At 45.1% G+C, this 24,767-nt stretch overlaps 1 protein-coding gene and 1 long non-coding RNA gene across 3 annotated transcripts in view; both read left to right on the forward strand.

Annotated features, from left to right (window-relative positions):
- Window positions 1-4,094, forward strand: part of LOC128139463 (uncharacterized) — a 39,763-nt gene extending 35,669 nt beyond the window's left edge. Inside the window, exons 5-6 of the long non-coding RNA XR_008234397.1 lie at window positions 1,583-1,756; window positions 3,053-4,094. This is a non-coding gene — a long non-coding RNA (uncharacterized LOC128139463). The remainder of the gene's footprint in view (window positions 1-1,582; window positions 1,757-3,052) is intronic.
- Window positions 4,095-7,870: 3,776 nt separating this feature from the next.
- LDLRAD3 (low density lipoprotein receptor class A domain containing 3) overlaps window positions 7,871-24,767 on the forward strand; it is a 126,460-nt gene continuing 109,563 nt past the window's right edge. For both annotated transcript variants that reach the window (XM_052781880.1, XM_052781881.1), the window contains exon 1: window positions 7,871-7,980. In XM_052781880.1, the coding sequence (XP_052637840.1) occupies window positions 7,947-7,980 (34 nt within the window). In that variant the 5' untranslated portion in view covers window positions 7,871-7,946. The remainder of the gene's footprint in view (window positions 7,981-24,767) is intronic.

The raw sequence follows: 24,767 nt of genomic DNA on the forward strand, positions 1-24,767 counted from the left end.
GGGCTGCCAGAGCCACTGCACTAACAATGCTGCCAACACCCAACTTTTCCCTTTTCCCCATGCACCCCAAATGACATGTCATTAAGAGGTCCTTGCAATAACCAGCAAGTTCTTGGCACTTCTGAAAGCTAGAGAAACCTGGACAAGTTCCTGTGGGGGTCATAAATGTCTACTGAGCCTCCTCTGCTTCCCAGGGTGCAAACTTCTCGCTGCGCTCACTGCTGACGGTTGCACCTCAGGGGTGGGAGAAGCAATCCGAGCCCCAGTTTGAGCACCCTCTCTTGCCCCAGGAGGGCTGCAGCTCACGGGGTGCTGGCTCTGGAGCCGTAAAGAGGACATGCTTCACGTCAGGCACAGCCAGACCGGTGTCTGACTGTAAACGTATGAGCTGTCACACCGTGGGGGGGATTCATCTCTTAGCTCCAGACATTTCCAGTGCGGTTGTTTCCGCTACAGCCAGACATTGTGGGCTTCTTTCTCATTTGATGGAGAGAAATAGGCATTTCTGGGGATTTAGCTCATCCTGAAGCACAGGTTTAAGAAGTCAGATGAACCCTGGAAGTGCTTTCTAGGAGGACTTTATCCTTGAACAGCTTGAGGAACATTAGTCATTGAAAAGAGTGAATTTTGGACAAACTCCAAATTCCAGATTACCATTTAAAAATATAACATTTTAAACAAACATTTTAATGTAAGCAAACATTCAATTTACCCTTGTTAGCAAACACAAAATGACTTAATTCACAGTTTTTCAAATACCAGCCGGGTTCCCAGTTAGGAACTGCAAATACCATATAGATTATCTTCTCCTGACATCTTGTCGCCTTGCATTTCAGGAGGGCTTAGAAAAGATAAGATGCGTTCCTTTCTTCACCTCTTACCTAATCACAAAGTCATTTTGTGGTCAAGACCATTTTTAAAGGTGTCTAATTAAGCACCTCAGGGTTCAAGTCCAAAACAATTAATTTAAGATCTGGCACTCAGAAAAATTCAGTTTTAGCTTAGGTCTTATTTTCCTGTGAAGGTTTTAGGATCCTGGCTACTCCATTCCCTCCCACCTTGTATTTTTAACGACTTGCCTGCTTCTTGTTACATTTCCTCTACCCTGTATACAAAGGCATCAGTGTGAGATAGCACCAAATATTTGGTGAAAATATATTAAAAAATAAATTCCCACATATGCACATAAAAGGAGGCTTTCATGATGTGTTTTTTTCATGACCTGGAGCAAAAGAGAGGCACTCTACTTTTAAAATAGGTGTTAAACCAAAGGCATGAGTTAAACTCTCAGACCTTCAGGTGGCATAGACACCATAGGTGGTGTAATATTTTACTTTAGCTGAGGATTTACACGTGTAATGTAGTTTTATGGCATTTTCCTGCAAATTACAGCAGATTTTCATCATCGAGACATATCAATTTGACTTCTGTTATTTATTTGTTAGAACCTCTTTAAGGGACAGCTGGAGCTAAACTGCTGTGATCCTACTAGGGGATATGTATTGATCTGGGCATTCATTTATTGATTGTCTACTTTACTGCCAAATAATCCTCTCTGTTTGCTTGTCTTCATCTACTTTAGATTCTTGAAGCAGCCTGGAAATTTCACACACTGCCCATTACATTAATGGAAAGTATTGATATGCTAATTGTCCAGGAGGTGATCGGAAGACCTGGGGACAACGTAATCATCTTGCTGTTCTACATGCTGTCTATGATTACTTATTTTGAAATCATTAGCTGAAAATATTGACGTGTTAGGTAATGAATAAAACTCACATCAAAGAAACAAAATTACTCTTTTAATTAAAAAAAAACCCTGCAAGCACAATGGATTTCTAATGAGTCCCTCCAGAAAACAGAAGTACTCAGAAGGTCAAGTGTAATAAAACCGTGACCTGAGTGAGTGAGGGGTGGGGGGTGAGGAGCTTGCAAACAAGAACTCTGTCTGGCTTTGTAGCTAGAGAACTGTAACTGTAGAACTGCCTAATTTATATGGACATTTATAAACATGTAAAATGGAAAGGATGTAATTTTTTGGAAAGTGCTTTTATTTTGCAATTGAATCTGCTAGTATAGCTGTGTGCCACTTGAACGATACAACGCAGGGGTGGGATTCTGCACTTTTTGTGTGATCGGGGAAAACATAGGCATCACCCGGTAATACTCGCAAGCTGCCGTCACAGTGAGCAAAGCGATGAGCTAAACCCCTTGCCCTGTTGTCAGGCTATGCCCTAGGACATGTGGCTACCACTGTGGCATTACAGCCTCCTACCACAGCTTTGGCAGTAGGGGAGAGCTCAAAACCAAGTGCATCCCATTGCACTGACAGTAGAGCAATCACGCACCACCACTGATGCAGTTGTGCTAAGGAAGGGCAGGACTGAAATTGTGAAACCCAAGGTTATGCCTGTGGCACAAAAAAGAGGAGGAGAAGGATTTTTGCCCCCAGTCCCAAAATCACAAGCGAAGGGTAGATAGGGGTAGATGGAGGAAGTCAAGCAGTGATGGGCCAGAAAGAGCGGACAAGGGTCTAAACATGGTCTCGGAGTGTGGGGTGGTCTCCTGGAGCACAGCGTGGCAGTCCCTTCACTGCGGGTCAGTGAGAGGCACCAAGGCAGGGGACATAAGGATTTACTTTGGAGAACAGTCCCACATCGCCCAGGGTATGGACAAATGGACCTCGCAAGCCTTTTCCATCTCTGGTTTCTGAGTCCCAAGCAGAGAATGCCGTTAGAGCCGCAGCTCAGCCCAAATGGGAGCTGCGCAGCCAGGGGCTCTTTGCAGACTGTGCAAAGAAAAAGCCGAAAATGAATGGGCCAGAGCTTCAGGGCCTTCCCCTTCCATAGCACTAGGACAGAAAAGCCAGCGGCTGTTGTAGAACAAGGAGTTTCTGTGCATTTTCTAACGTGCTGAGCCCACAGCCTGGCAGGAGAGGAGGAAGAGGATTTAACACTTAAGCTAGCTTAATTTGTAGTAGCAGAACATCCCAGATTGAGTCCGTCATAACATACTCTTTCGGGATGCTCATTAAAACCCTTTTTGCACCCAGAATATAGAGTAGCTCGAATCTGCAGGGACCAGTCCTAGCATTAACCATCGGCGTGCCTCAGGCGGCTGTGAGGAGCGAGCTCCTGGGAGCACAGAGGCAGGTCATGGTGGCTGAGCAGATGCCTGAATCCAAGCCTGGCACTTCTGGAGCTGAAGGAAAGGTGCATTAGTTTGCCCAAGTGCTTCCTGTCGCTGCAGGCTCTGGAGCCCACGGCACGCAGGGGTCGGGGAAGCCTCGTCTCCCTCGCTCTTTGAGCTCCATTTCCAATTTGCTTTTTTGAGAAAGCTGCCAATGCAATTGCACATGTCTGAGAACTGTTCCTTACTTTTGATTTGATCCTTATGTTTTCAACTGGCACAGTGATGAGGACCACATCAATGCATACAGCTAATAACCCTTTACATGTTGTTATGAGAGAAACATACGAGTGATACGAGGGAATCTGAATGCCTATTATGACTCCTCCTTTGAAAACTGATCTCCGACTCTGTTTTCTAAAGAGAATAATGTTGCAACAGTCAGGATTGCTTCAAGCTTGATGCAGAGCTAAAGATCAAAACGTTGCAAAGCCATAATGGAGATGAATTCTGATGGATAGATGGATATAGGCTGATATGCTAATATACCTGTTTAACTTGATAGATGTTAATGATGATGACAAATTTATAAATGTATTTGGATCTACATTTATCATTTTGCTGCAATATATTAAAAATTGGATTATTATTATTATTTTGAATCCATCAAAAAGCTGTTGCTAAGCACAGCTCCAAACTCCCCGGCTTGCCAAGTGGCAGTTTAGTCATATACCAAATATTGCAATATATTATTACAAATTTTTATCCTTAATTAACACAGTCCTGACTTTTCATCATCATCATCAATCCTGTCACTGGGCATGACACATATAAATGACTAGAATTAATTTTTTTCAGAGCACTATTTCCAGATTGAAGCCAGCAAATTTAGATTGCATCTAGAGACATTATTGCATTTTGCACTTTTGCCTGAAACCAGTATGAACTCCCCAAAAAATCAACTTCTAGCTTATAATAACGATTGTGAAATTCAATGATGTGAGTTGTATACTGAGCTGGTGTTCTATCACTCCCCCTCCTTCTCAACTGGAAAAATATAACAAAGAGCTTGTGGGTCGAGATAAGGAACCTTGCCACACAAAACCAATACAGCTGGTTAGATACGAGAAATGAAAAACCTGAGCTTCAGCTTACAACGTGGTGAGCACTGGTACCGCCTAGAGAGGTCAGGTTCTCCTGGAGATGCAGATCCTCTGCGATGTCCTTACGAATAACCCTTTGTCCCCCAGAGAAAGAACCGGCAGGTCTGCCAATATGAGTTGAAGACACTCCGTCATCTACAATAACCTCAAAAGAGCACTCCTTAGGTTAATAATTGCCAGAGATTAGTTTCAATAAACATCTGGATAATTTTTTTCATAGGAAACCCTTTATGTTATTGGCTATCTTTCATCTGGGCATCTCAAAAGAATGTGTAACCAAAAAGGGGTTAAATCCCACAATCCTGGTGGCAGGTTTGCATTACAAAGATTAAATGCCTGCCCCTTGGCAGCGCGGTAACATGGAGAGAGAACTTTATGCCAAAGCCAGATATCCTCACACCTATTCTTGTACTGTCATCAGACACCCAAACTTTGACATGCAGTTTGCTGAAAGAGCACCTGATTTATTCACAGATTTGCCACAAAGAAATTCCTAAGCAGGACAGAATACAGCTGTGATGTGGATGGAGACAAAGACTGTGTGTCTCTTGCACCTAATTCAGCACCCTCCTTAGTACTTCTACTACAGCCGTCCCTACTTCAGCTTCCCTGAAGCCACGTGCAACCTTCCTGTGGAAGAGCACAACTACGTGAGCCTTGTGGACGTTGCCGTCATATGCAGTTTTATTAAATGCTGTTTGATGTTAGGAGATTGGGATGTTTATAAATTAGAGGATATTGATGATTTCATTTCAAGATAGGGCAGGAGGTGAAACTGCATTTGGAATTAAAATCCAGCAGCAAAATCCCACATCTTTTAGAGTAGTGAAGGAAGTGCCAGAAACTTTGGCTAGTAGCAACTGTGCTAATACAAATGAGCCTTCTCTGACAAGCTTGGCTCTGAAGAAAATTTCCCTTTCTAGCCCTTAGCCAAAGTGCACAAAGCTAGAATAAGTCGCTTTCTCGTAATGGATCCTGCCAAGATCAAGGCCAAGCGCAGCTCTTCATTCCTCCAGCATAATTTACTACGAAGCTAATAGAAGCAAGAAAATAACCTTTTTTTCGGAGTATATTCCTTGTTTGTTCGGATCATCGGCTGGTACCCTGCATTACTGGTAGCCATTTGGAATCTAGTCACATTCTGAGCAACCTGAAATTATTTACTTATCCTTGCAATATCTTTGCGGTGTAGATGGCCTGTAGTTTCATCAAGAGTCAAAGCATGGGCTGACAAGAGCTACTTGCTCAAGGCCACACAAACTCTGCAACAGAGCTCGGATCACATCTTGCTTCCAGGTACAAAACCAGAAATCTACCCCGGCGATATGAAGGCAGTTCATACGAGGGTAAAATGAATCAGAGCGCATATTTTTGACCTGAGGTCTGCGGTCCCACTCAGTTACAGATACTCAGACCTCTTGTTTGCTGGCTAGTCTAGTTTGAAGTTTGCTGCTGTTCACCCATACCCACTCAGAATCGACAGTGCACCTACGCATAAGATAGCTAGAAACAGGATTTAAGTAGAATATAGGATAGGCTGTGGTGGTCAAACACACGGCTCAGCTACACTTGGCCAGCCCCTTTCATCCCCTTTTCCCTTTATTTTCCCATGTTTTTTCCTCCTCGATCCACCTCAAACCTTCCCTCTCCCCTCCTTTGGTCTTTGCCCTAAACGTTGTGTAGTAAGTCTTGCGCATTCCCAAAATGCTGCTCTCGTTGCATCCTTTAATGTGTCCTATACCTTAGGCAATAACCACCTTTAGTTTGCAAGGCATCTGTCTGGGAAACAGCTTCTTGGTTGACTTATCCTGGCAGGCTTCACGCCAGGTAACAAGGTCTAATCAGTCCTCCCTGATGTGCTTGGGAGCAGCCAGCGTTGCGTGCTCCGTTTTCCCTGATGAGGTTACTGACGTTTCTCCGCCTTTGTTCTCCCTGCATCTTTGTGTTTACAGGGATTATGCTTTTAACCACATAACCCAACACCCACCAGGTAACGAGGAATCGCGCTGGACCCTTTATCCTGTGCTGGCTAAGAAACTGAGCTTCCCGCTTCATCTTTTAGCGAACTAGATCTTGCTTTGTGGTAGCTGCCGAGAAGGCACCCATCCACCTTGCCTTGCCTTTTAATCCCTATTGCTGCCTGGAGTCAGGGCGAGTTGGCTGGAGCCCGCTGACTGGTGAGATGGGTCACACTGGGTCGACACACTGGGAGCCCAGGCAGGAAGGGCAGCGGCTGGGGATTGGTGTCCTGGCAGGCGGAGGAAATTCCCACAGCCACATCCCTCAGGGGTCAGAAACCACTCCTCCATCTCAACACCCCTTCTGGAAACTAGTTTCCAAGCTGACGTCCACATGGGAATTAGCTATCAGGGGTTAAAATACCGCTAAAGAACTAACAGAAGCTAAATCTAGATACTCAAATAAAAGCCTTATTTTAAGTAAAAAATTAATTTCACCCTTCCAAATGATATTAAATCCTTATCAATAAATCTCCTCAAGCTCTCCTGACTATATTGAACATGAATTGTAAGAATTCTGCTTGAGACAGTATTTTTGTGCAGATTAGCTGAGCACAGTTTTAGAAATCATTTGGCAGCTTTTTAGTGTTACAAACTGGCTTTAATCCTTAGCTAAAATACCTTCTGCGCTAAGCCTTCCTCTTCAGCTATTAGATAAGTGCTGCGAGCTTTTTAGAGAGTTAAACTTTATTCTGTACACATGTAGATCTACTTACGTACTTGACACACACGCAGGGGAATACTTTACAACCAAAAGGTGCCACTTAATGAACAGGCAGTGATTTCCCCATCAAAGCAGAACGGCTCACGCGCTAACGTGGGTTTCTTCAGCCCTGGTCATCGCATACTGAAAAATAACGCTCCTTAAAACAAGGCCCACTCCTCCCCCCACTGAAGCCAAGCGGGATGAGGATTGGGCCCCTCGACCGAGAGGGCAATTTATGTTTCCTAGACGCTGGGTTTCAGAGCTTTTACAAGGGTATTAAATCCCACGGGCTAGCTCCGATGGACCGGCCGTAAGGAAGATGTCTCGCGTCTTCCAGTCGGGGAACGAAGCGGGGAGGACCGTGCCTCAGAAGATGGCGAGGGAGCCTTTTCGAGAGCAACGTACCCCGTCCTCACCGCGGGAGGGGCAGGGTGGGCGTCTAGGCCCCTCCTGAGGGTGCAGCCTGCCCGCAGGGGCGAAGCTCGGACCCCAACTCTTCCCGGCCTCGCCGAAGGGCTCCCGCCTGCTGCCGCACGGCAACCAGAGGCGCTCGCTGCGTGAGACGCCGATGCCACCGCGGCCCTGGGCGGGCCCCGAGCCCGGCTGCGGCTGTCCGACCGGCAGCCCGTTTGAGGAAGAGGCGGCGGCTCTCGGCCGGCGGTCGCCAGCAACAAGCCGCCGGGGACACCGGCCGGGCCGAAGCGGAGCCGTGCCACCCGCCAGCGCGGCGCGGGCTGCGGCGAGAGAGCGGCCGGGCCGGGGCGGCGGCGGCGGCGGGTGGGCACGACGGCGCGGCGGGGCGGGGCGGTGTCGGGCCCCGCCCCCGGAGCCGGCGCCGCCCCCAGCCCGCCCTCCGCGCCGCTGCCCCCGGCCGCGGGCTCGGTCGAGGGCCGGAGCGGCGGAGCGGAGCCCAAGTTTGGCGGAGCGGCCATGTGGCTGCTGTGGCTGCTGCTGGGCTCGGCGGGTGAGTGAGCGAGCGAGTGCGGGCGCTGCCCGTGGAGCGAGGGGGCGTGCTCCGCTCGGCGGAGGAGGGCGCCGGGGCCTCCCTGCCTCCCCTCGGCCGCTCCTTGCGGGCCGGGCCGGGGACGCCGCCGCCGGCCTCCGCTCCCCTCGGCTCCTCTCCTCCGCCTGCCCCGGGGACCGCTGGGTGGGCCGGGCGGGGATGCCATGCCCGCGGCGGGGGCGTACGCGCGTCCCCGTCCGCTCCCTCCCTCCCTCCTTCCCGCCGCTCACGGCGTGCGCGGGGTGGTCCCGCCGTGTGGGGGGCCGGCGTGAGGCGAGGCGCCCGGGGGGGGGGGGGTCAGCGGGGCCGGGGCGGCCGCCGGGGAGGGAGAGCCGGGCGTCGAAGCCGCCGCCGGGCCGAAGGGGCCGCGGGCCCGCTGGTACGGCCCGGGCCGGGCCCCTTCTCCCTCTCGAGGCCTCCCCGGGGCGGCCCGGGCTGGGCTGGGCTGGGCTGGGCTGGCGGGGCCGCGGCGGGCTCCGGGTCCGTGCGCCCAAGTGAAGCTTCTCTTGGGGTGTGGAGGGGGGGATTGCCTCCTTTTTGTTCGCGCCCGTCTTTGCGGGAACCCTCTTCCCCCCCCCGCCCCGCGGTCGGCATGTGTCTGTCAAAGTCGGGGAGTTGATGATGTTTTGTGCAGCTTTGCTGCAGGTGTGAATTATTTCTGCAACATGATCTTAGCGGGCGCTTTTCCAGACAGTGTAAGTAGCCCGGCTGCGTGCTGCTGTGTCTGTTTCCGAATTGCGCCTTGGCGATGAAGTGATGACACGCAGTGGGTAAAACTCCGATTATCGAGTTCGATCTCTTTTTTTTTTTTTTTTTTCAAATAGTATTTGTCATGAAGAACTGACAGATTTCACAGCTTCTGTGACAAAAGTTTGTTTCGAGTTTGGGTAGGAAGGAGGAGAAGAGTACTAGGACTTGCACTGTTTTGAAATTACATAACCGCAAACTTCAGCTGTGACGCTCGTAAGTCTTGTATAGGTTTGGGTGTCTTTGCAAAACTATTTCAGAAGTGCCTTTTTTGGAAAACTTCGGGCAAAGCTCATGTTTGTTTATCTGGATCGTGTTGCCTTCTTCCTTATTAATTTTTATTCTACTACAGTAACGTTGCCAAAATGTCACCTCGTTATTCGTAGCAAGGTATACGTTTCCATGTGTTGAATGTATTTGCTTGTAATATCACCCTTGGATTAACACGGAGGGTTCCATGCTACAAGATACTGATCTTTACATGTGAAGGTTTCCCAGCCACCCACAGGCCGTGTTCCTGCTCCACCTTGGCCTGGGGGCAGCAACCAAGAAGACCTGTTTCTCATGTGGAAGTTAGTACTTCAGCTTTTCGACTGCAAACTGCCATTCTTGTGCAACAGTTACCCTGCAGTTATTTAATCAGAGGCTCTGGCTTACTTTGGGGCAGATTCAAAGAGCTTTCGGAAACTTTTTTTTTTTTTAAATGTGTTCTGTTTTTCTTTTGAAGAATAAAGTATGGGGTCTTTGGGGATTTGTTTTTTAAATGTTGCTTCCTCTGTGTATTTTGGCACCCCTGCAAGCTTCCCACAGGGAAAATTAGTTTGTCTCTGCCTGGCCTTCACTCTGTTTTGAATTTTGGTTCTGATAACTCCTGAAAATACTTCTTTTCCTATTGAGTCCTTTTTAGGTACAGATGGGAAACCTTGAAACCCTGGGGATCAATTTCAGTTAACAGAAAATAAACACTGTGTAGTGCCTCTGTCTAAACAGTTGTTCTGTTAGAGTGCAGAAGTAACTGTTGACTTGGATTGTGTCAGTGCAGATTTGCAAGGCAAAGTTTGATCTTTCATTTGCATCTTTATTCTTAATATTACAGTTGGATCAAATAGTGCTTTTGATCCTGAAAGACCTTGTCTGCATGGGAAAGTTTTTATCTTGTTATGATATATAGCGTGAACTTATACTGGGCTGGTTTAATTTCAGTTTGTAGCTGCAACTGGTAATTGGTCAGAAAGAGACTATTGATCTGAAGCTTTAACCTCTGTTTCCTGCACAGGAGCTCCCTGATTCCCTTGCTTTCCTTTTCCAGTCTCCGCCTCATTTCAAGTCTCATCAAGCTCTCAGGTGTGTGCACACACTTGCACACCCAGTCTCTTTCATGTCTCCGTGCTTTTGCCAGTATAAGCAGGTCGTGCTCAGCTCTGATCCCCTCCTGCTGCCCTGCGTGTGCCATGGTCTGACCCAGTTCCCAGCGCCTGACTTTGGCTCAGTGTCAGCCCAGGAGTTCCTGGATGTAGGTTAGGTCCTGCAAGGATTCTGCTTACCAGCTTAGACTGTAACAACGTTATCAGGTTAAGTTAATGTAGAAGAAGGTTTGTTTGTTAGATAACAGACATCTGTGTTTATCTTCTTCCACGGTTTGTATTACTTAAGTAATACAAGCTGAGCTACACACAGTTACAGTAAGTTTAGGAAAGGATTGCTTCAGAGAATTGCAAGTACGTTATGGCTGAATAAACCAATAAAATGTAAACAGTCCCTAAAAGAAGAACGAACTCTCTCTAATCCTGACTACCACTCTGCTGTGTCTTCGTGACAAAATTTTTTTTTATTTAAAGAAACCTAAATCTACTGAATATGTTTTGAACATAGATTTATGTAATTTTTTCTTCAGCCTGTATGTTGTCCATTAAGGAGAGAAATGATGGCAGGAGTCACAAATGTTTAGCTAAATGAACTCCTTTTAAAAAGTGTGATTACAAAGTGAGCGGAAAAGGAAGATTACTTTTTTTCTGACAACTACAAACCTTCCTGTTTTAGCTGTGAAGTAGGTCTTAAAAATGTCAGTCTTCAACTGGCTGGAAAGTCAGAATGCAGTGCACAGCTGGAATTCCTGAGTATGGTCCCCAAGATGTCACAGTTCAGTGTAAGGACCTTTCTGATGCGTGAGCCAAGTATGTAATATAGATATTATAGCTCTTAAAATACACTCAACTTGCTCTGTATTTAGGGGAGGCTTTTGTGTCTTGTTTCCTCCAGTCTTTTGGTCTAATACTGCTGGAATCGGGACTCTATTCCATAGACAGCATAAACATGCAGGGCCAGACACGTGCTTTCATCACAATTTGCGACTACATCTCAGAAGCTTGAAAAAAAACCCAGAACATCCACAAAATCAAGCAGGGGTAGGTGCTGCTTGAAGAGTAAACTTACCACATAAATCTGCTTTGTGTAATATCTGTTAGCTTAAAACTTCCACATGCTACTAAGGAAATACCTAGTATTTTCCTTACGCGGGTCTTCATTTGTACTGACGTTCAGAGGTATTGCTTTTAGTACAATTTTTTTTCCTGAAAACTTCTATGTACTGCATGGGAAGAGCACTGCAGAATACCGTTCTGCTCTACTGCTGTGTAAGTAGAGAGAGCAAGAAAACCAATCTCTATTTGGAGACTCATGTCTGTCTTGTGTATACAGTAGATCTATTTTGTATTTTTGATGCAATCCTCTTAAAAACCTCTTAAACTGGGTCTAGTGCTCCATAGCCAGTGTTTGTCTGTCTCAGTACACAAACCAGCTGCGGGCTTGTGTAGCACGTCAGTGTGTTAGAGAAGGACAAGGATTCTTGTAGTAGCTTTGGCGAGTCGATAAGAAATCGGTGGTACACAACAAGCATTGGATATTTGCTGAAGACGTAAGTCTGCCAGCAGTCATGATGAGAGCAGACACGAAGTACTAATCTTAGTGCAAAGCTCCACATCCATGCTGGGTAGAATGTTTGGGATTTCTCGCAGGAGCCAGCACCCACAGACGGGTTCTCTCAGATCAGTTTCTGGTTATTGGACGATTGATGTTTGAGACTGTTTTCAGACTTTACTCTTGCAAGTACATTTTTGATGCAGGGACTGAAGTAAGCTGCTGATGATTTTGTGGGTTTCATGTAGACTTCAGGGATTTTGAATAGCGTCAGGGAAAGGCATGTATCCTTGGCTAGACATCCGTAGGTTCTTGTTGCTCCTTAGGTGTGGGGAGTTGCAGGGCCCAGGACCTTCCAGCTGTCCCATCCCACTTGGGATAACTTTGCCACACCAGTAGCCTGCAGTAGCCAAGGGCTGTGAGGGTGAAAGTGTGATTGCAATGTTGCAGTCGCAGGTTGTGATAGGAAGTGGAGATTGTTAACTATAAAATAGGTAGTAAAATTACACCTTTTGTACAAATGTGAAATAAAATGTTACAAGCTTACAGTCACTCTGCAGTGCCTGATACACTGGGAGACTAGCAAGCTCCATACTTCTTTTGGATGAAAAAATTTCTGGGTGATACTATGATACATTTATTGTGGCAACAGTAACCTGCATCCTACTTCTATTTGTATGCTCATGGTCTACCAGCAGAGAAATAAAATGGCTCCCTTTGCTGTAAATCTGGTAGACTGTAACAGGGAGATGATGGTTTGTTAGGCAGCAAGGATGAAATGAGCTGACGTTCAAGCACCTCTCTGTTTCAGGCCAGTAGCATAGGAAGGCCTAATACAAAATTAATTTATCACCTGGAGACAGACTTTATTTTGGTTTGGTGTTTGTTTGGTTTTGGGGGGGGGGGGGTGTTTGGGTTTGTTTTTTTTTTTTCATTTTATGTTCTTTTTCCAAACTGGTAAATCTTACCAGAATAGTTTCTGTGATACATCCTGTCCTGTGGTTGATCTCTCTGTCTGTGTAAGCAGAAATGCAGTAATGGAGCAGGCCTGAAAAATCTGCAGTGGGAGAGCTGCTGTGATGATAGCAGTGCTCTCCCTCCATTTCAGTGTCTTTTCCGTTGTGGAAGCTAATGACGAGTTTTAAGAATTGGTAGGAAGCCTTGTAGGCTGTCACTGTTTAGTTGTCCTACCTGCTGCAGGCTGAAGCTGTGGATGTCCTACCCTTGGTAGAAGGCACTCTGTGATAAGTATTTAAACAGCAATTTTCAGGGTTTGAACCTGTAAACAGTTTCATTATCAGCAGATAGGTTTTAAAGATGAGGAGGGAGAAAGATCTTATGTCTCAATAGCTGTTCTTGGTTTTGGGTGTTTTTGTCTTTTCAGGCATTAAAGCAAAACTCTTCTGCTCTGGCAAGATCTCGTAACAGGATATGCTAAGATGCAGAATGGAATATTTCAAGTGAAACCAGTTTTAATGATATATTTTAAGGTATCTCTAAAGTGAAACATTGAATGACAGACTGCCCTTTGCCTGAAATGTAAGTAGATCATGGCTGGAGGTAATGGTATAGTCAGCCATTAGTATAATAAGTTTATCATAAATTTACTGACTGCTGAAGAATTTTTGAGGGGGAGCTCATGTGTGTGTAAAAAAAAAAAAAAAAATTAAACAAATAGCTTAAGAAAAACAAACAAACAAAAACTTGGCAAACACCCCTGCAGAAAGCATTTAGCTAAATTAGTATCTCTGATAATGAAACTTCTAACTCTTATGATCAGGGGAGGTTTGCATTTGCCGTGGACTGAGTGTGTATCCAGATACTTGCTTATTTGACATGTAGAAACTTGTTAAACTGCAGTAACTTGATCATGTGTTTGAGTGGGTTTTTTCATGCCGCCTCTTGTGCTAGTAAAACTGTCAGATTAAAAGGCAGCTTAAGCCAACCTTCTGTTGCATGCAGTGTTGGCTATCAGGACAGAAAGGCCCTTTTAAGGGGAAAGATGGTGTAATGCTAATTGGTTTTGGTGTGTGTTTGTGTTTTAATTTGCGCATGGGAAATGTTGAGGCGGTGAGGAGATTTTTAAATGGAGCCATTGGTCTCTCTACTCATTCTTGTTCTCATCTGCCTGCACAGATATCCACATCTTGATTGCCAAGGAGCTTGTGGAATCAGATACCTAATTTAGCTGCAGCTTATAGAAATAAGTCCTCTTTGAAAGTTTGAGAGAAATAATAGGTAGTTCCTGTTAGTGCGAGAAATGTGTTGACAGACTCCGGAATCATGTGGGTGGATAATCAAAAGGGCCCTGATGAACAAAATCAAAATGGAAGCAATTTGCAGGAGAGTGGCTGGTGAGAACTTTCTCCTCTGTGATCCTTAAGCCTTCTTCCTGCCATGGCCTGGACAGCTGTGAACTTGGGCACAATTAAAACATATCAAGCAAAGCCGCTTGTTGTGTAAGTTGCTATGTCAGTCTGTGACATGTCACAGTGAACAGAGAGCTGAGATAACGAGTGGAAGGTGATGTGGCTGTGAAACTTGGCTAAAATGATCTCTGTACTGTAAGAATGAGCTTTTAACCCATGGTGTGGGATCATTTAGCATTAGGTGCTGATGAACTCATAGCAGATCTGGGGAGGTCCTGATACCGTGTCCTCTTAGCCAGGGGGGTTCAGTTTTAAAATGCATTTAGTATCTCTCAGGCAGCCTGTCAGGCTTAATTTATTAAAGGTTGGGAAGCGTGTAAGTTGAATATGGTTGAAGTGTGCTGTTGTGTTATGAAATAGTTTGTTTCAATATGGCCCAAAATACAATTTTTCAGTTTTTAGTGCTATATTTTATATTGGTATTTTGGTTTTTTTTTTCCTTAGTAGGGGTCCTGATTTGGTTTTTTTTTTTTCTTTTAAATTAAACAAAAATCCCCAAGTGCCACACCTTGCTATGAGTCTCTGGTGTTGGGATGTTACCGTTCATCTGCTTAGACAGATTATTATTCCAGACAGCTCCTGGGGAACGTGATGGGAGAGATTACTGGTTTTGGGGTTCTTTTATTGAAGATTTTAGGTGGAAACCAACTACATCAGATGAGGTAGCCTATGTCTGTCTATTTTGAAACAGCTGGGTTTGTGGGATGAAGTTCAATTTTAAGTAACATTTTCCTGTTGGGGATTTATCTCCTACTTTTGAAAAAATGCAACAATGTTACTGCAGCAAGTAGGTTGCAGTCCCATTAAACATTAAGATTTGAATTCTGGCTACTAAGTATCACTTTTTGTTCAGATTCCTTCATTCCTTGGAGTCCTTTCTCTTGCTTATATATTTTGCACGAATTTATCACTTGTTAACAAGACAGATGACGCTTATAGCTCCAGACAGAACGCAATTCCAGCTATATCTGTGTCAACTGAAGAGTTGTACTCTGCTGGGCAAAGCTGTTCAGGATCTTAGTGCTGCAGGATCTACTCCAGGTTGTATTACTGATTAGCGGTATGACTTTGGGTGAGATCTGTTTCTTCCCTCACTGTACTCACTTCCCTTTTACCTGTTTAATCAGGTGGTTTTGGACACCAACTCTCTTTCTTCCCATTTTTCTTTTATGCTATTAGTGCTACCCTAATTTTAGTCAGTTCTGTCTTGCTGGTAGGGGTTGGATGCAAGGTAAGTAGATTTTTCTTGATAGGATGAATTTTTCTCAAGTATTCCTATTTTTCCTTTCTCTGTTGTTACAGTAAAGTCATTAAGATTCTTCAAATGGAGGAGTTTTAGGTTTAGAAAAATGTGAAACATGATACAGACACACAAATTGATATGATTGTAAAACCCACGTATTTGGCAAGTTGCACTTTTTTCCCTACTTCTGTAAGGCAGGGCAAGAGCTGGCAACTTGTAGTCCTGTTGCTTGTCCAGGGTGCTCTTCACAGGTAACCTGTTGTGCAGTACTGTATTGAACCTGCTAGCTAGTGGCTGCTTCACAGGGAACATGGTCATTGCCCACACGTGGCTACAGAAGGTACAACTTCAGCTTGAGTTTTTGAGTTTGGAGGCTGCAAATACAGTCTTGGGATTGATATTCTACTGCTGTTCTCCTCATGCAAGAATAAGTTATGTCAAGGGCTATTAAATATTTCTGCTGGTCTTTCTATAAGCTTAGCTAAAATTCTGCAGCTAAAAATAGCCATTATTTCTCAGATCGTGAATTCCTTCCTTGCCAAATTCCAACGCCCTTTCTTTCTTTGCCTGTATCCTTGTTCTCTTGTTCTGAAGCTGCATGCTGATGACTTCGGCATGGGAAGAAGCAAGTGAAGACTGATCTGTCTTACCTCCCTCCTCCTTGCATCTCAATATCCTTTCTTCTGCCCCCCCCTCCCCCTTATGACCTCATCTGAAATTGTACCTGTTGGTGCATAGTTCCAGCCGTGAATTTCCTCATCATGCCTTTGACTCTGTACTTATAAAAGAAAGAAGCTGGCGTGTATGCTTGTTATACCTATACCTACATGCTAGGATTGTGTGCTTCTGTAGGCCAAACCTGCAGCTAGGAATTGTTGTCTTTCCCTTGCCTCTATATATATTGCAAGTGCTCTGCACCAACTCTGCCACCTTTCTTTGGCTGCAGTCTAGTGTCCCAGTTCATATTGCTATTCTGCAGTGAGAGTGCTTCTCCTGTACTTTGTGGTCCACTTCGTCTTTCTTCCTGATTTGGTTTTTACATTCAATGGAATATGAAATCACTGATACAGGAAACTTTCATGGGTAGGATGATCTTATGCTGCTGGACTTGCTCTTCTTCTACATGTCCTTCCCTCCTTCTATTGCTTAGCTGTGCTGTGTGGTAAGGCCCAGGTTTGGGCTGTGTGGAACTTCTACTGGAGCTGAGTTTGGAAGGTGGTGTTTGGTTAGAGCAGACTGCTTGGGACTTGGTCTCTCTAGGTTCTTGATGCACAATCCACTTGTAAAACTGTATCTTGAGCAAATTACTCAATTTCTCGGGATTCATTTATGAAGTACAGTTAATATTTACTTGACACACAATGCAAAATGTGCGTGTATAAACGGCTAAATAATTTGTGGATGTAGGCAGTGTTAGAGAGACTGATATACAATATGCTAGAGCAGTTCCTCATGTTTTTAAATATGCAGAGTAGCTCTACTTTGCTTCACCTGCCAAAGCACATCAGTTCTTCATGAACAGACAAATTGATAGAGTCAGCACTTACGACCTCCAAAGGAAACACATTGCAGTCAATGAACTTCAAGGGCAAAATAACTCCTGTAACTTGCTAACCAGTCTCCTGTCAATGGCACAAGTTGCTTTTGTGGCTAGGGTCAAAACCATGCAATCTTAAGAGCTGGGTGGAACTGCACACTACTAAAATGAATATACGGTCTAACTGGAACTGGGAATGCCTGTATTTTGTCTTGAGAAAAATGGCTGTCTCCCAGAAGAGTTTGGGGCTCTGATGCTGACCTTGGATGGGTGATCTTGGGGATGGGGGACTAAATCTTCCATGATCTGAACAACAATAAATAAGAAACATGTCTTATCAAGAACTTGGCATCATGTAAAACAGTCTACAGCTTTGCTTGTTTGGGTAACTGGAGAGACACAATGCAGATGCTGAGATCAAGATCTGTTCAGGCTGGCAGAATGCAAACTGTGCTTGTGATATCCTGGAGTATGGAAGAACTGTACTTACTGCTCAGTCAGTTTTAAAAGACTAAGTCATTAAACTAATAAGGCATAATTCAAAATTGGCTAACAAGCAACAACAGTGTGTTTGTGGTGATTGCTGTCTATTCAAACTCAAAAAAAGCTTTATTTTTTCTTTTCAGACAAGTTTTTGAGATGTGGAAAGAAGGTGGTAGAGGGACCAAAAAAATCCATGTGGCTGATGTTAGTCACTGTTTTGGGTTTGCGTGGTGGGGTTTTGGTAGCAGGGGAGGGGGCTGCAGGGCCGACTCCTGTGAGAAGCTGCTAGAAGCTTCCCTGGCTCCAAATCAGACCTGCTGCTGGCCAAGGCTGAGCCCATCAGCGGTGGCGGTAGCACCTCTTTTGCCCACGACCATAAGTGGGGAGTGATCCCTCCCTGTCCTTGTCTCGACCCATGGGAGTTTCTTTCTATTTTCTCCTCTCCATCCCACTGGGGCCAGGGGGGAGGAGTGAGCGAGCAGCTTTGTGGTCCTTTTTTACTGCCTGGGCTTAAACTATGACAGTCATGTTTGTTAATAAAGTGGTGGCTGAATTTCAAATACGTGACCGTGAGCAAAAAAAAAAAAAAAGCCTGTATGGAGTTACAGGTAGAATTCTAAAAAAACCCCAACAACCCCACCCCCAACCCCACCCCCCAAAACAACAACCCAAAAAACCGTTGTGAACTTTTTAAATGAACAAGTGTCCTGGTTTCGGCTGGGATAGAGTTGATTGTCTTCCTAGTAGCTGGTGCAGTGCTATGTTTTGAGTTCAGTATGAGAAGAATGTTGGTAACACACTGATGTTTTCAGTTGTTGCTAAGTAATGTTTAGTCTAAAGTCCAGGATTTTTCAGCTTCTCCTGCCCAGCCAGCAAGAAGGCTGGAGGGGCACAAGAAGTCGGGATGGGACACAGCCAGGACAGCTGACCCAAACTGGACAATGGGGTATTCCATACCATGTGACGTCCCATCTAGTATATAAACTGGGGGGGGGGGGGTGGGGGTGGGGGATCGCCACTCGGGGACTAACGGGGCGTTGATCGGCGGGTGGTGAGCAATCGCACTGTGCATTATTTGTATGTTCCAATCCTTTTATTATTACTGCTGTCACTTTATTAGCGTTATCATTATCATCATTAGTTTCTTCTGTTCTATTAAACCATTCTTATCTCAACCCACACGTTTTACTTCTTTTCCTGATTTTCTCCCCCATCCCACTGGGTATTGGGGGGGAGTGAGTGAGTGGCTGCGTGGTGCTTAGTTGCTGGCTGGGGTTAAACCACGACAACAAGGCATTCACTTTACCATGTAACCGAGGTTCTGCATGTTAAACTTGCCCTTTTATTAAATCAAGTCCTGTTGGAATTCTGATTTACCTTCTCTAAGAAATTTTTGTTTGCTAGCCGTTTCTTAAAAGGCGAGACCTACCTCCACTTCTTACGCATTTTCAATCTTGTGAACGTACTGGCTTTGAATATCAGCAAGTGTGAAGGTAAGAGGAAAGCGAAGCCCTGTAATATTTCGGCCTGTGAGCTCTAAAACAAACCACAAGCATTTGTCCTTTTACGGTCAGATGGAGGGCTTCCCCTGAGATCTTCAAGCAGTATGTACATTTCAGGAACCAATTCTTTTTCACTTCTCTGAAAAAGGAGCCACTGTGTGCAAGGAACAATTCGGGAGTGTACTTCTGACGAAAGATCAAAGTGATCCGACTAGACCATTAACAGAGTACCTGGAAGATAAAAAGGATGTTGATAGTAGACTTCCTAAGAGTATTCATAAACAATACAAATCGGCAGTACCAGTTGTACCCTAAAAATCTTCCATGAGGAGGAATGTTAGCTTCTAAATTGCAAGTTTGAGGTAGAGTGTTGTCAGCTTTTTTTTTTTTTCTCTCTAAGGATTGGTGGCAGCATCACACTTTTTTGAAACATTTTTTCATTGCAACCTTTCTCTTCCAAAGAAGAGTCCATAATAGTTTCAGTGACCTTATTTCATACTTGAATTATATGACTATTAAGGGTAACAGCACAATAGCCATTTTTCTTCCTGCATCCATTTTTTATAAAATGTAGAAACAAAATGTTTTACAGCATAATTTCCTGTTTGCACTGCAACTTCAAGTGCTTTTCTGTTTGAAATGCCTGTCCTTTTCAACAACTGAGATAGCAGTAGACATTTAATGGAGAACCCCTGGTTCAGAGTTCCTGTATGTAGGCTCTTTTGAGGTAAAATATAAAAGTGTTTCTCTCTTAGTTACATCAACAGAGTCCACTCAAAAGTAGCAGCTACTTGATGACATTGGTTTGCGCAGCTATACCTTTTCATCACTCTCGCTTTTTTAATATAGTATAGAAAGCTTTTGCCATTCTTATGCAAAACTATGCATATTAGTTACAGCAGAAATGCCCAGTGTCTCTTCCTGCAGCAGCTTTGATAACTTTCAAGCTTTCAAAGTTAAAGGCTCTCTACTTACTAATGACTTCTGCATGAGTTAGACTTTGGTGTCTAATCAGATTGGGTATCCTTAAAATTTCTAATGGGATCCTTGAAAATCTGCCAATGGACTATATAGGTTTTCTGATGAATTGTTTTAATGGAGCTCTGCCTTGCTATTTGGTTAACAATCTTCAGGGTAGCCTCGGGCTGCTTACTTTCCAATTTCCTTGTGTTATCTGTAGATAAATGTCTACCTTATTGGAGCTTAATGGCCAATTAGCTGAGTCAAATGAAATCTGAAAATACAAAAAGCAGTTCTGATCACTGGCAGGATATTCTTGTCCTAACTGAGGTTCAATCCAGAGTTGCTGGCCTGCTCACTGCCACTGCTCCTTGAAAGTAGTCTCATGGGGAAACTGTGTTCAGCCTGTAAAGCACAGTTTAGATAATTTTTCCCTGCAGTGTTGGTGCTTCATTTGTTTGCTCATCAAGAGTCGCAAAATTAGGCAGCCCACTTTTGTGAACAGGCTTTCCTGTTTAAGAAGCGATCAGTGTAACTTCCTTTGGGCCTGTATGAGACACCTGTGTAAGGCCCATCAGATCCTGTTAAAATTAAATCTACATGACTTAGACTTCTAAAATACCTGGTGGTTATCTCTGGGATGGGAAGCACGTCTGATATGGGATATCTCAAAGGGGCAGTGACTTTTGGGGAAATATGGCACGCTTTCCACCTTTGCCAGTCTGGGCCTTGAAAGTGGCGTGAGCTGGGTGTTTGCAAATACAGGCTGTCCAAGGTACTTTGTGCTTCCCTGTAAGAAAATTAACTTGGCATAGATTTAGAAAATATTGCAGTGTTTACTTCAGTTTGGAAAGGCTGTGTTGGCCTATTGTTTTGGAAAAAATGTGTTATTGAAATGCTGTATGTTGTGGTTTAAACCCAGCCGGTAACAGCACCATGCAGGCACTTGCTCACTCCTTGCCCCCTGGTCCCAGTGGGATGAGGAGAAAATATAAAGAAAACCTCGTGGGCTGAGACAAGGACAGGGAGGGATCACTCCCCACTTGTGGTCACGGGCAAAAGACAGGCTCAACTTGGGGAAGGAACAAAATCAATTTAATTTGCTACCAATCCAATCAAAACGAGGATACTGAGAAGTAAAACCAAACCTGAGAACACCTTTCCCCCCTGCCCTCCCTCCTTCCCGCCTCAGCCCCACTCCCGGTTCTCTCTCCCCAGGGGAGCAGGGGACGGGGGCTGGAGTCGGTTCCTCACCCCTTGTCTCTGCCGCTCCTTCCTCCTCAGGGGGAGGAGGACTCCGCGCTCGGCCCCTGCTCCGCCGTGGGGTCCGTCCCTCCCGCGGGAGGCAGCCCTTCACCAACTGCTCCAGCGTGGGTCCTTCCCGCGGGCTGCAGTTCCTCACCAACTGCTCCAGCGCGGGTCCCTTCCACAGACAGGGTGCACTCCTTAAGTCACAGACTGCCTCAGCCACGGAGGCGCGGCCATTTTGGGCGGCCTCCGCTCCCCCGCTGCCCTCCATGGGCTGGGGGGGACAGCCTGCCGCCTCACCGCGGGCTGCGGGGGCATCCCCTCCTCAGGTGTCCCTCCTCCCCTCCTTCCTCACCGACCTCGGTACCCGCAGAGGGGTTCCTCTCACATCCCAATCCCCCGACTCACCGCAGGTTTCTCCCCTTAAATCCGTTCTCCCAGCGGCGCTACCGCTGTCGCTGAGGGGCTCGGCCTGGGCCAGCGGCGGGTCCGGCTTGGGGCCGGGGGAGCTTCGAGCAGCTTCTCCCAGGAGCCGGCCCTGCGGACCCTGCCCCGCAACACAAAAACCCTGCCACACAAACCCATAACATTGTAGTAAATGTTTCAGTTAGAGAACAGTTTGAGTGAGCTCAACTGTCAAAATTAAACCCTAGGTGTAAGCAGCTGTACCAAGAGCTAGTCATTGCACGTTTGCAGTGCAAAGTCATTTTGGATACCTTGAAAGGTACATGTTCATAATCTGTTTTTAAACAAGCTTCCCAAGTTGGTCCCTTCTCCTCTTCCCACAAATCACAGCCCAGCATTAAACAAAAGTAAGGGGTAGGTATATATGCATACAAAAGAAAGACAAAAATTGATACCATATCAGGGTTCTTATTGAGCCCCCATGAGTGTAAATAAGAGGGCAGTTAATTTCTGTATCTAAAATGACTTGGATTTTCTAGGTCCAGGGGATCACTTAATCTCTATAGAGTCACTGTGCAAACTGAGTCTAGTTGGTAGTTGAGCAGGCATGAGTTTGGGAAATTAGAGTTTCATCTGTTATAGGGTGGGCCTACCTATATTTTAATCAGAATCCCTGGACTGGGTATTAGCTTGCATGCCTGCTCAAAGATTTTTGATTATGACTTTGCCTGTTTAGTACTAAGGAATAAATTATTCAAGATACACCTGTGGGCTTTAATATTTATACTTTGCATTTTTTATGATGTTTCTTAACCAGTTTATATATTTGGAAAACTACTGATCAGTATATATCTTCAGGTACCCATCTCCTCAGGTTCTGAGCAGCACGGAAACATAAATTATGGATGCCTGAAACATTCCCATAGGATGGGAGAGCATTAGTAATTATTAACAGATAAGGAAAACTGAAGCTGAGGAAAGCAGAGTAATATGATCATGTAAGACACCTGTGGCAGGGTCTTCTCAAATTCTACCCAGAAACCTCCCCTTTCCTGAAGGGGATCCTGCCTGTGAGGCTGGACTATGTCGCAAGTACTGACATTAATCTTCCTCCTCTTGAAGCTTACATCGTCAACGTTCCTATCGGGAAGCGGACTAGGAGTCAGCACACTAGCATTAAACCATTGGGTTGTTTAATGCGGCATCGTGGTGTTTATCGCCAGTTGGATGACATGTGGCTGCCAGTTTGTAAAGCTAAATCTGTCTGCCTGAACTCTGGCAACTGCTGTTGAGGGTGAAGCTCTAGGAGTGTGACAGACTTATGTTTAAGTGCATATAGACAGTACGTAGGGCTGCCCACTTGGTAAGCTTGATGAAGAATTGGGAAGGGGCAGGATAGATAACACAATGTCCAGTGAATGTTTGTGTCCTCCTGTGTCTGATTGGTTTTTAATGGTACAAATAGATAATGGCATCAGTGGAAAGCTCAGGTGTGAAATACAGTAGGAGAAGACTGACTTCTCTTTCCTTGATTACTTTTGTGTGTTTGTGATAGGAAATGTGCCTGTGTGGTATTTCTGACAGTCTTGAGTGGCTGGCAAGAGTGTTTTAAATCCAAGACTGAATTCCCTGGCTTTGTACTGAGCTTCTAGTTGAATTTATTTGCATTGGCAGAAAAGTTGGCTGACTTGAAGACATGCAATGCACAGACTTAAAGTATCTTGAAATAGTAGGGCTTGAAGACCTTCTTTGCTTTCTCAGGGGCAAATTCTGCCACTGAACACATGTTGTAGATCATGTTTTAAAGTGGTTTTTCCCTGGCTCCCATTTTGCTGCCCTTTACTTTGAACACAGCCTTTTTTTTCTAACCCCCCCCCCCCCCCCCCCCCGAAAAAGTAGTGGGATGTGGTTACTGAAATTTTTGAATTTTGTACATGGGGCACTCACTGTGCCTCTCTGAAGTGGGAATATTTTACACATGGGTAGAGTGGGACTCAAATCAAGGTGATGTGTGATCATGTAGAAATAGAACGAAGATAACATCCTAGAGATAACAGTGATCCGTGGCAGTGCATAACATCAGGCAAATTGTTTGCTGTCTGCCTTGCTTTGTGCCTTACTTAAAATGGAGATACCACTTCCCCACCTCAGTTTCTTTAGTTTCATAAATGCTGGTAAGTGCTCAGTTCCCCAAAGTGGGTGTCATCAATAATTCATTATCACTTAATTGCTGGAGCTGATTTCTGATTGATTTGGTAAGTAGGGCACTAGGAAATGGTATGTTTCCCCTGTCGGTTCCACTTCACTGCTTTTGCCAGCCTTTCATCGAGACTTGTCCACACACCTTTTCACTCTTCTTCCATGGATGCTTTGCCCTAGGGCCACAATAAAACTGGAGGAGCTTACAAAAGAATGGGGCAAACAGCATCAGATGGAGTTGTGGATTTCTTTTTGCATGAGCAGCATGTGCAAGAAAGGCTGAACCCCAGACAGGCTGGAGTAGGAGGGCTCAGCCCTGCATGTATGACATGCTGTCACTGTGTGTCACTTCTGTTTCTCTTACTTGTTCAGATAGAGACGCTTCTCCTGGACTGCTGTCTTTTCTTCCTGCTGCTGCTCAAAGTGCTTAAAGGTCTGCTACTTTTGTCTGATGCTATTGTCTATAAACTTAGCTGAGAAGGCTGTTTCAGTTGTCCTTTTTATATCCCTACTATGAATCATGTGTGAGCTATTTCTGATGGTTTTCCATCATAATGGGAATGTATAGTTTTGGAGTGGCTGACAGTTGTAGTTATATTTTGCTTTCTTTATGCGAGGAATGTACTTTAAATCGTACCATCAGAGGTAAGGATTTGGAATTATGCAGGTTCTCCTTGCAGTGTTTCCTGACTGCAAAAGGGCGAGTGCCTCCAGTCTCCCAGGATGGAGTATGGCAGATTTCTTTTCTGGCAGCAGTTTGGACACTAGAGAGGGGAACTTTAAAATAGATGTCCTGGAAAATATGTGGTGCTTGTTTTTATTAGCATAGGATGGTCTCTGTTCTGTGTAAGATAGGAACTAAAATACAAATGAAGAAGCAGTGCAGTATCACAGTCTTACATACCTAGAAATGAGAGGTGGGGAAGGACTATTGTTTTATCTATATAGTTTATCCCCTGGGGCTGCTGTAAGCATCTTTCATCCACTTTGTTGGATGAAGGTTGTATTGGCTTTGTGTGGCAAGGTTTTGGTAGTGGGGGGGGTTACAGGGGTGGCTTCTGTAAGAAGCTGCTGGAAGC

This window comes from Harpia harpyja, chromosome 3, assembly GCF_026419915.1.
Source record: "Harpia harpyja isolate bHarHar1 chromosome 3, bHarHar1 primary haplotype, whole genome shotgun sequence".
NCBI classification, from domain to species: domain Eukaryota; kingdom Metazoa; phylum Chordata; class Aves; order Accipitriformes; family Accipitridae; genus Harpia; species Harpia harpyja.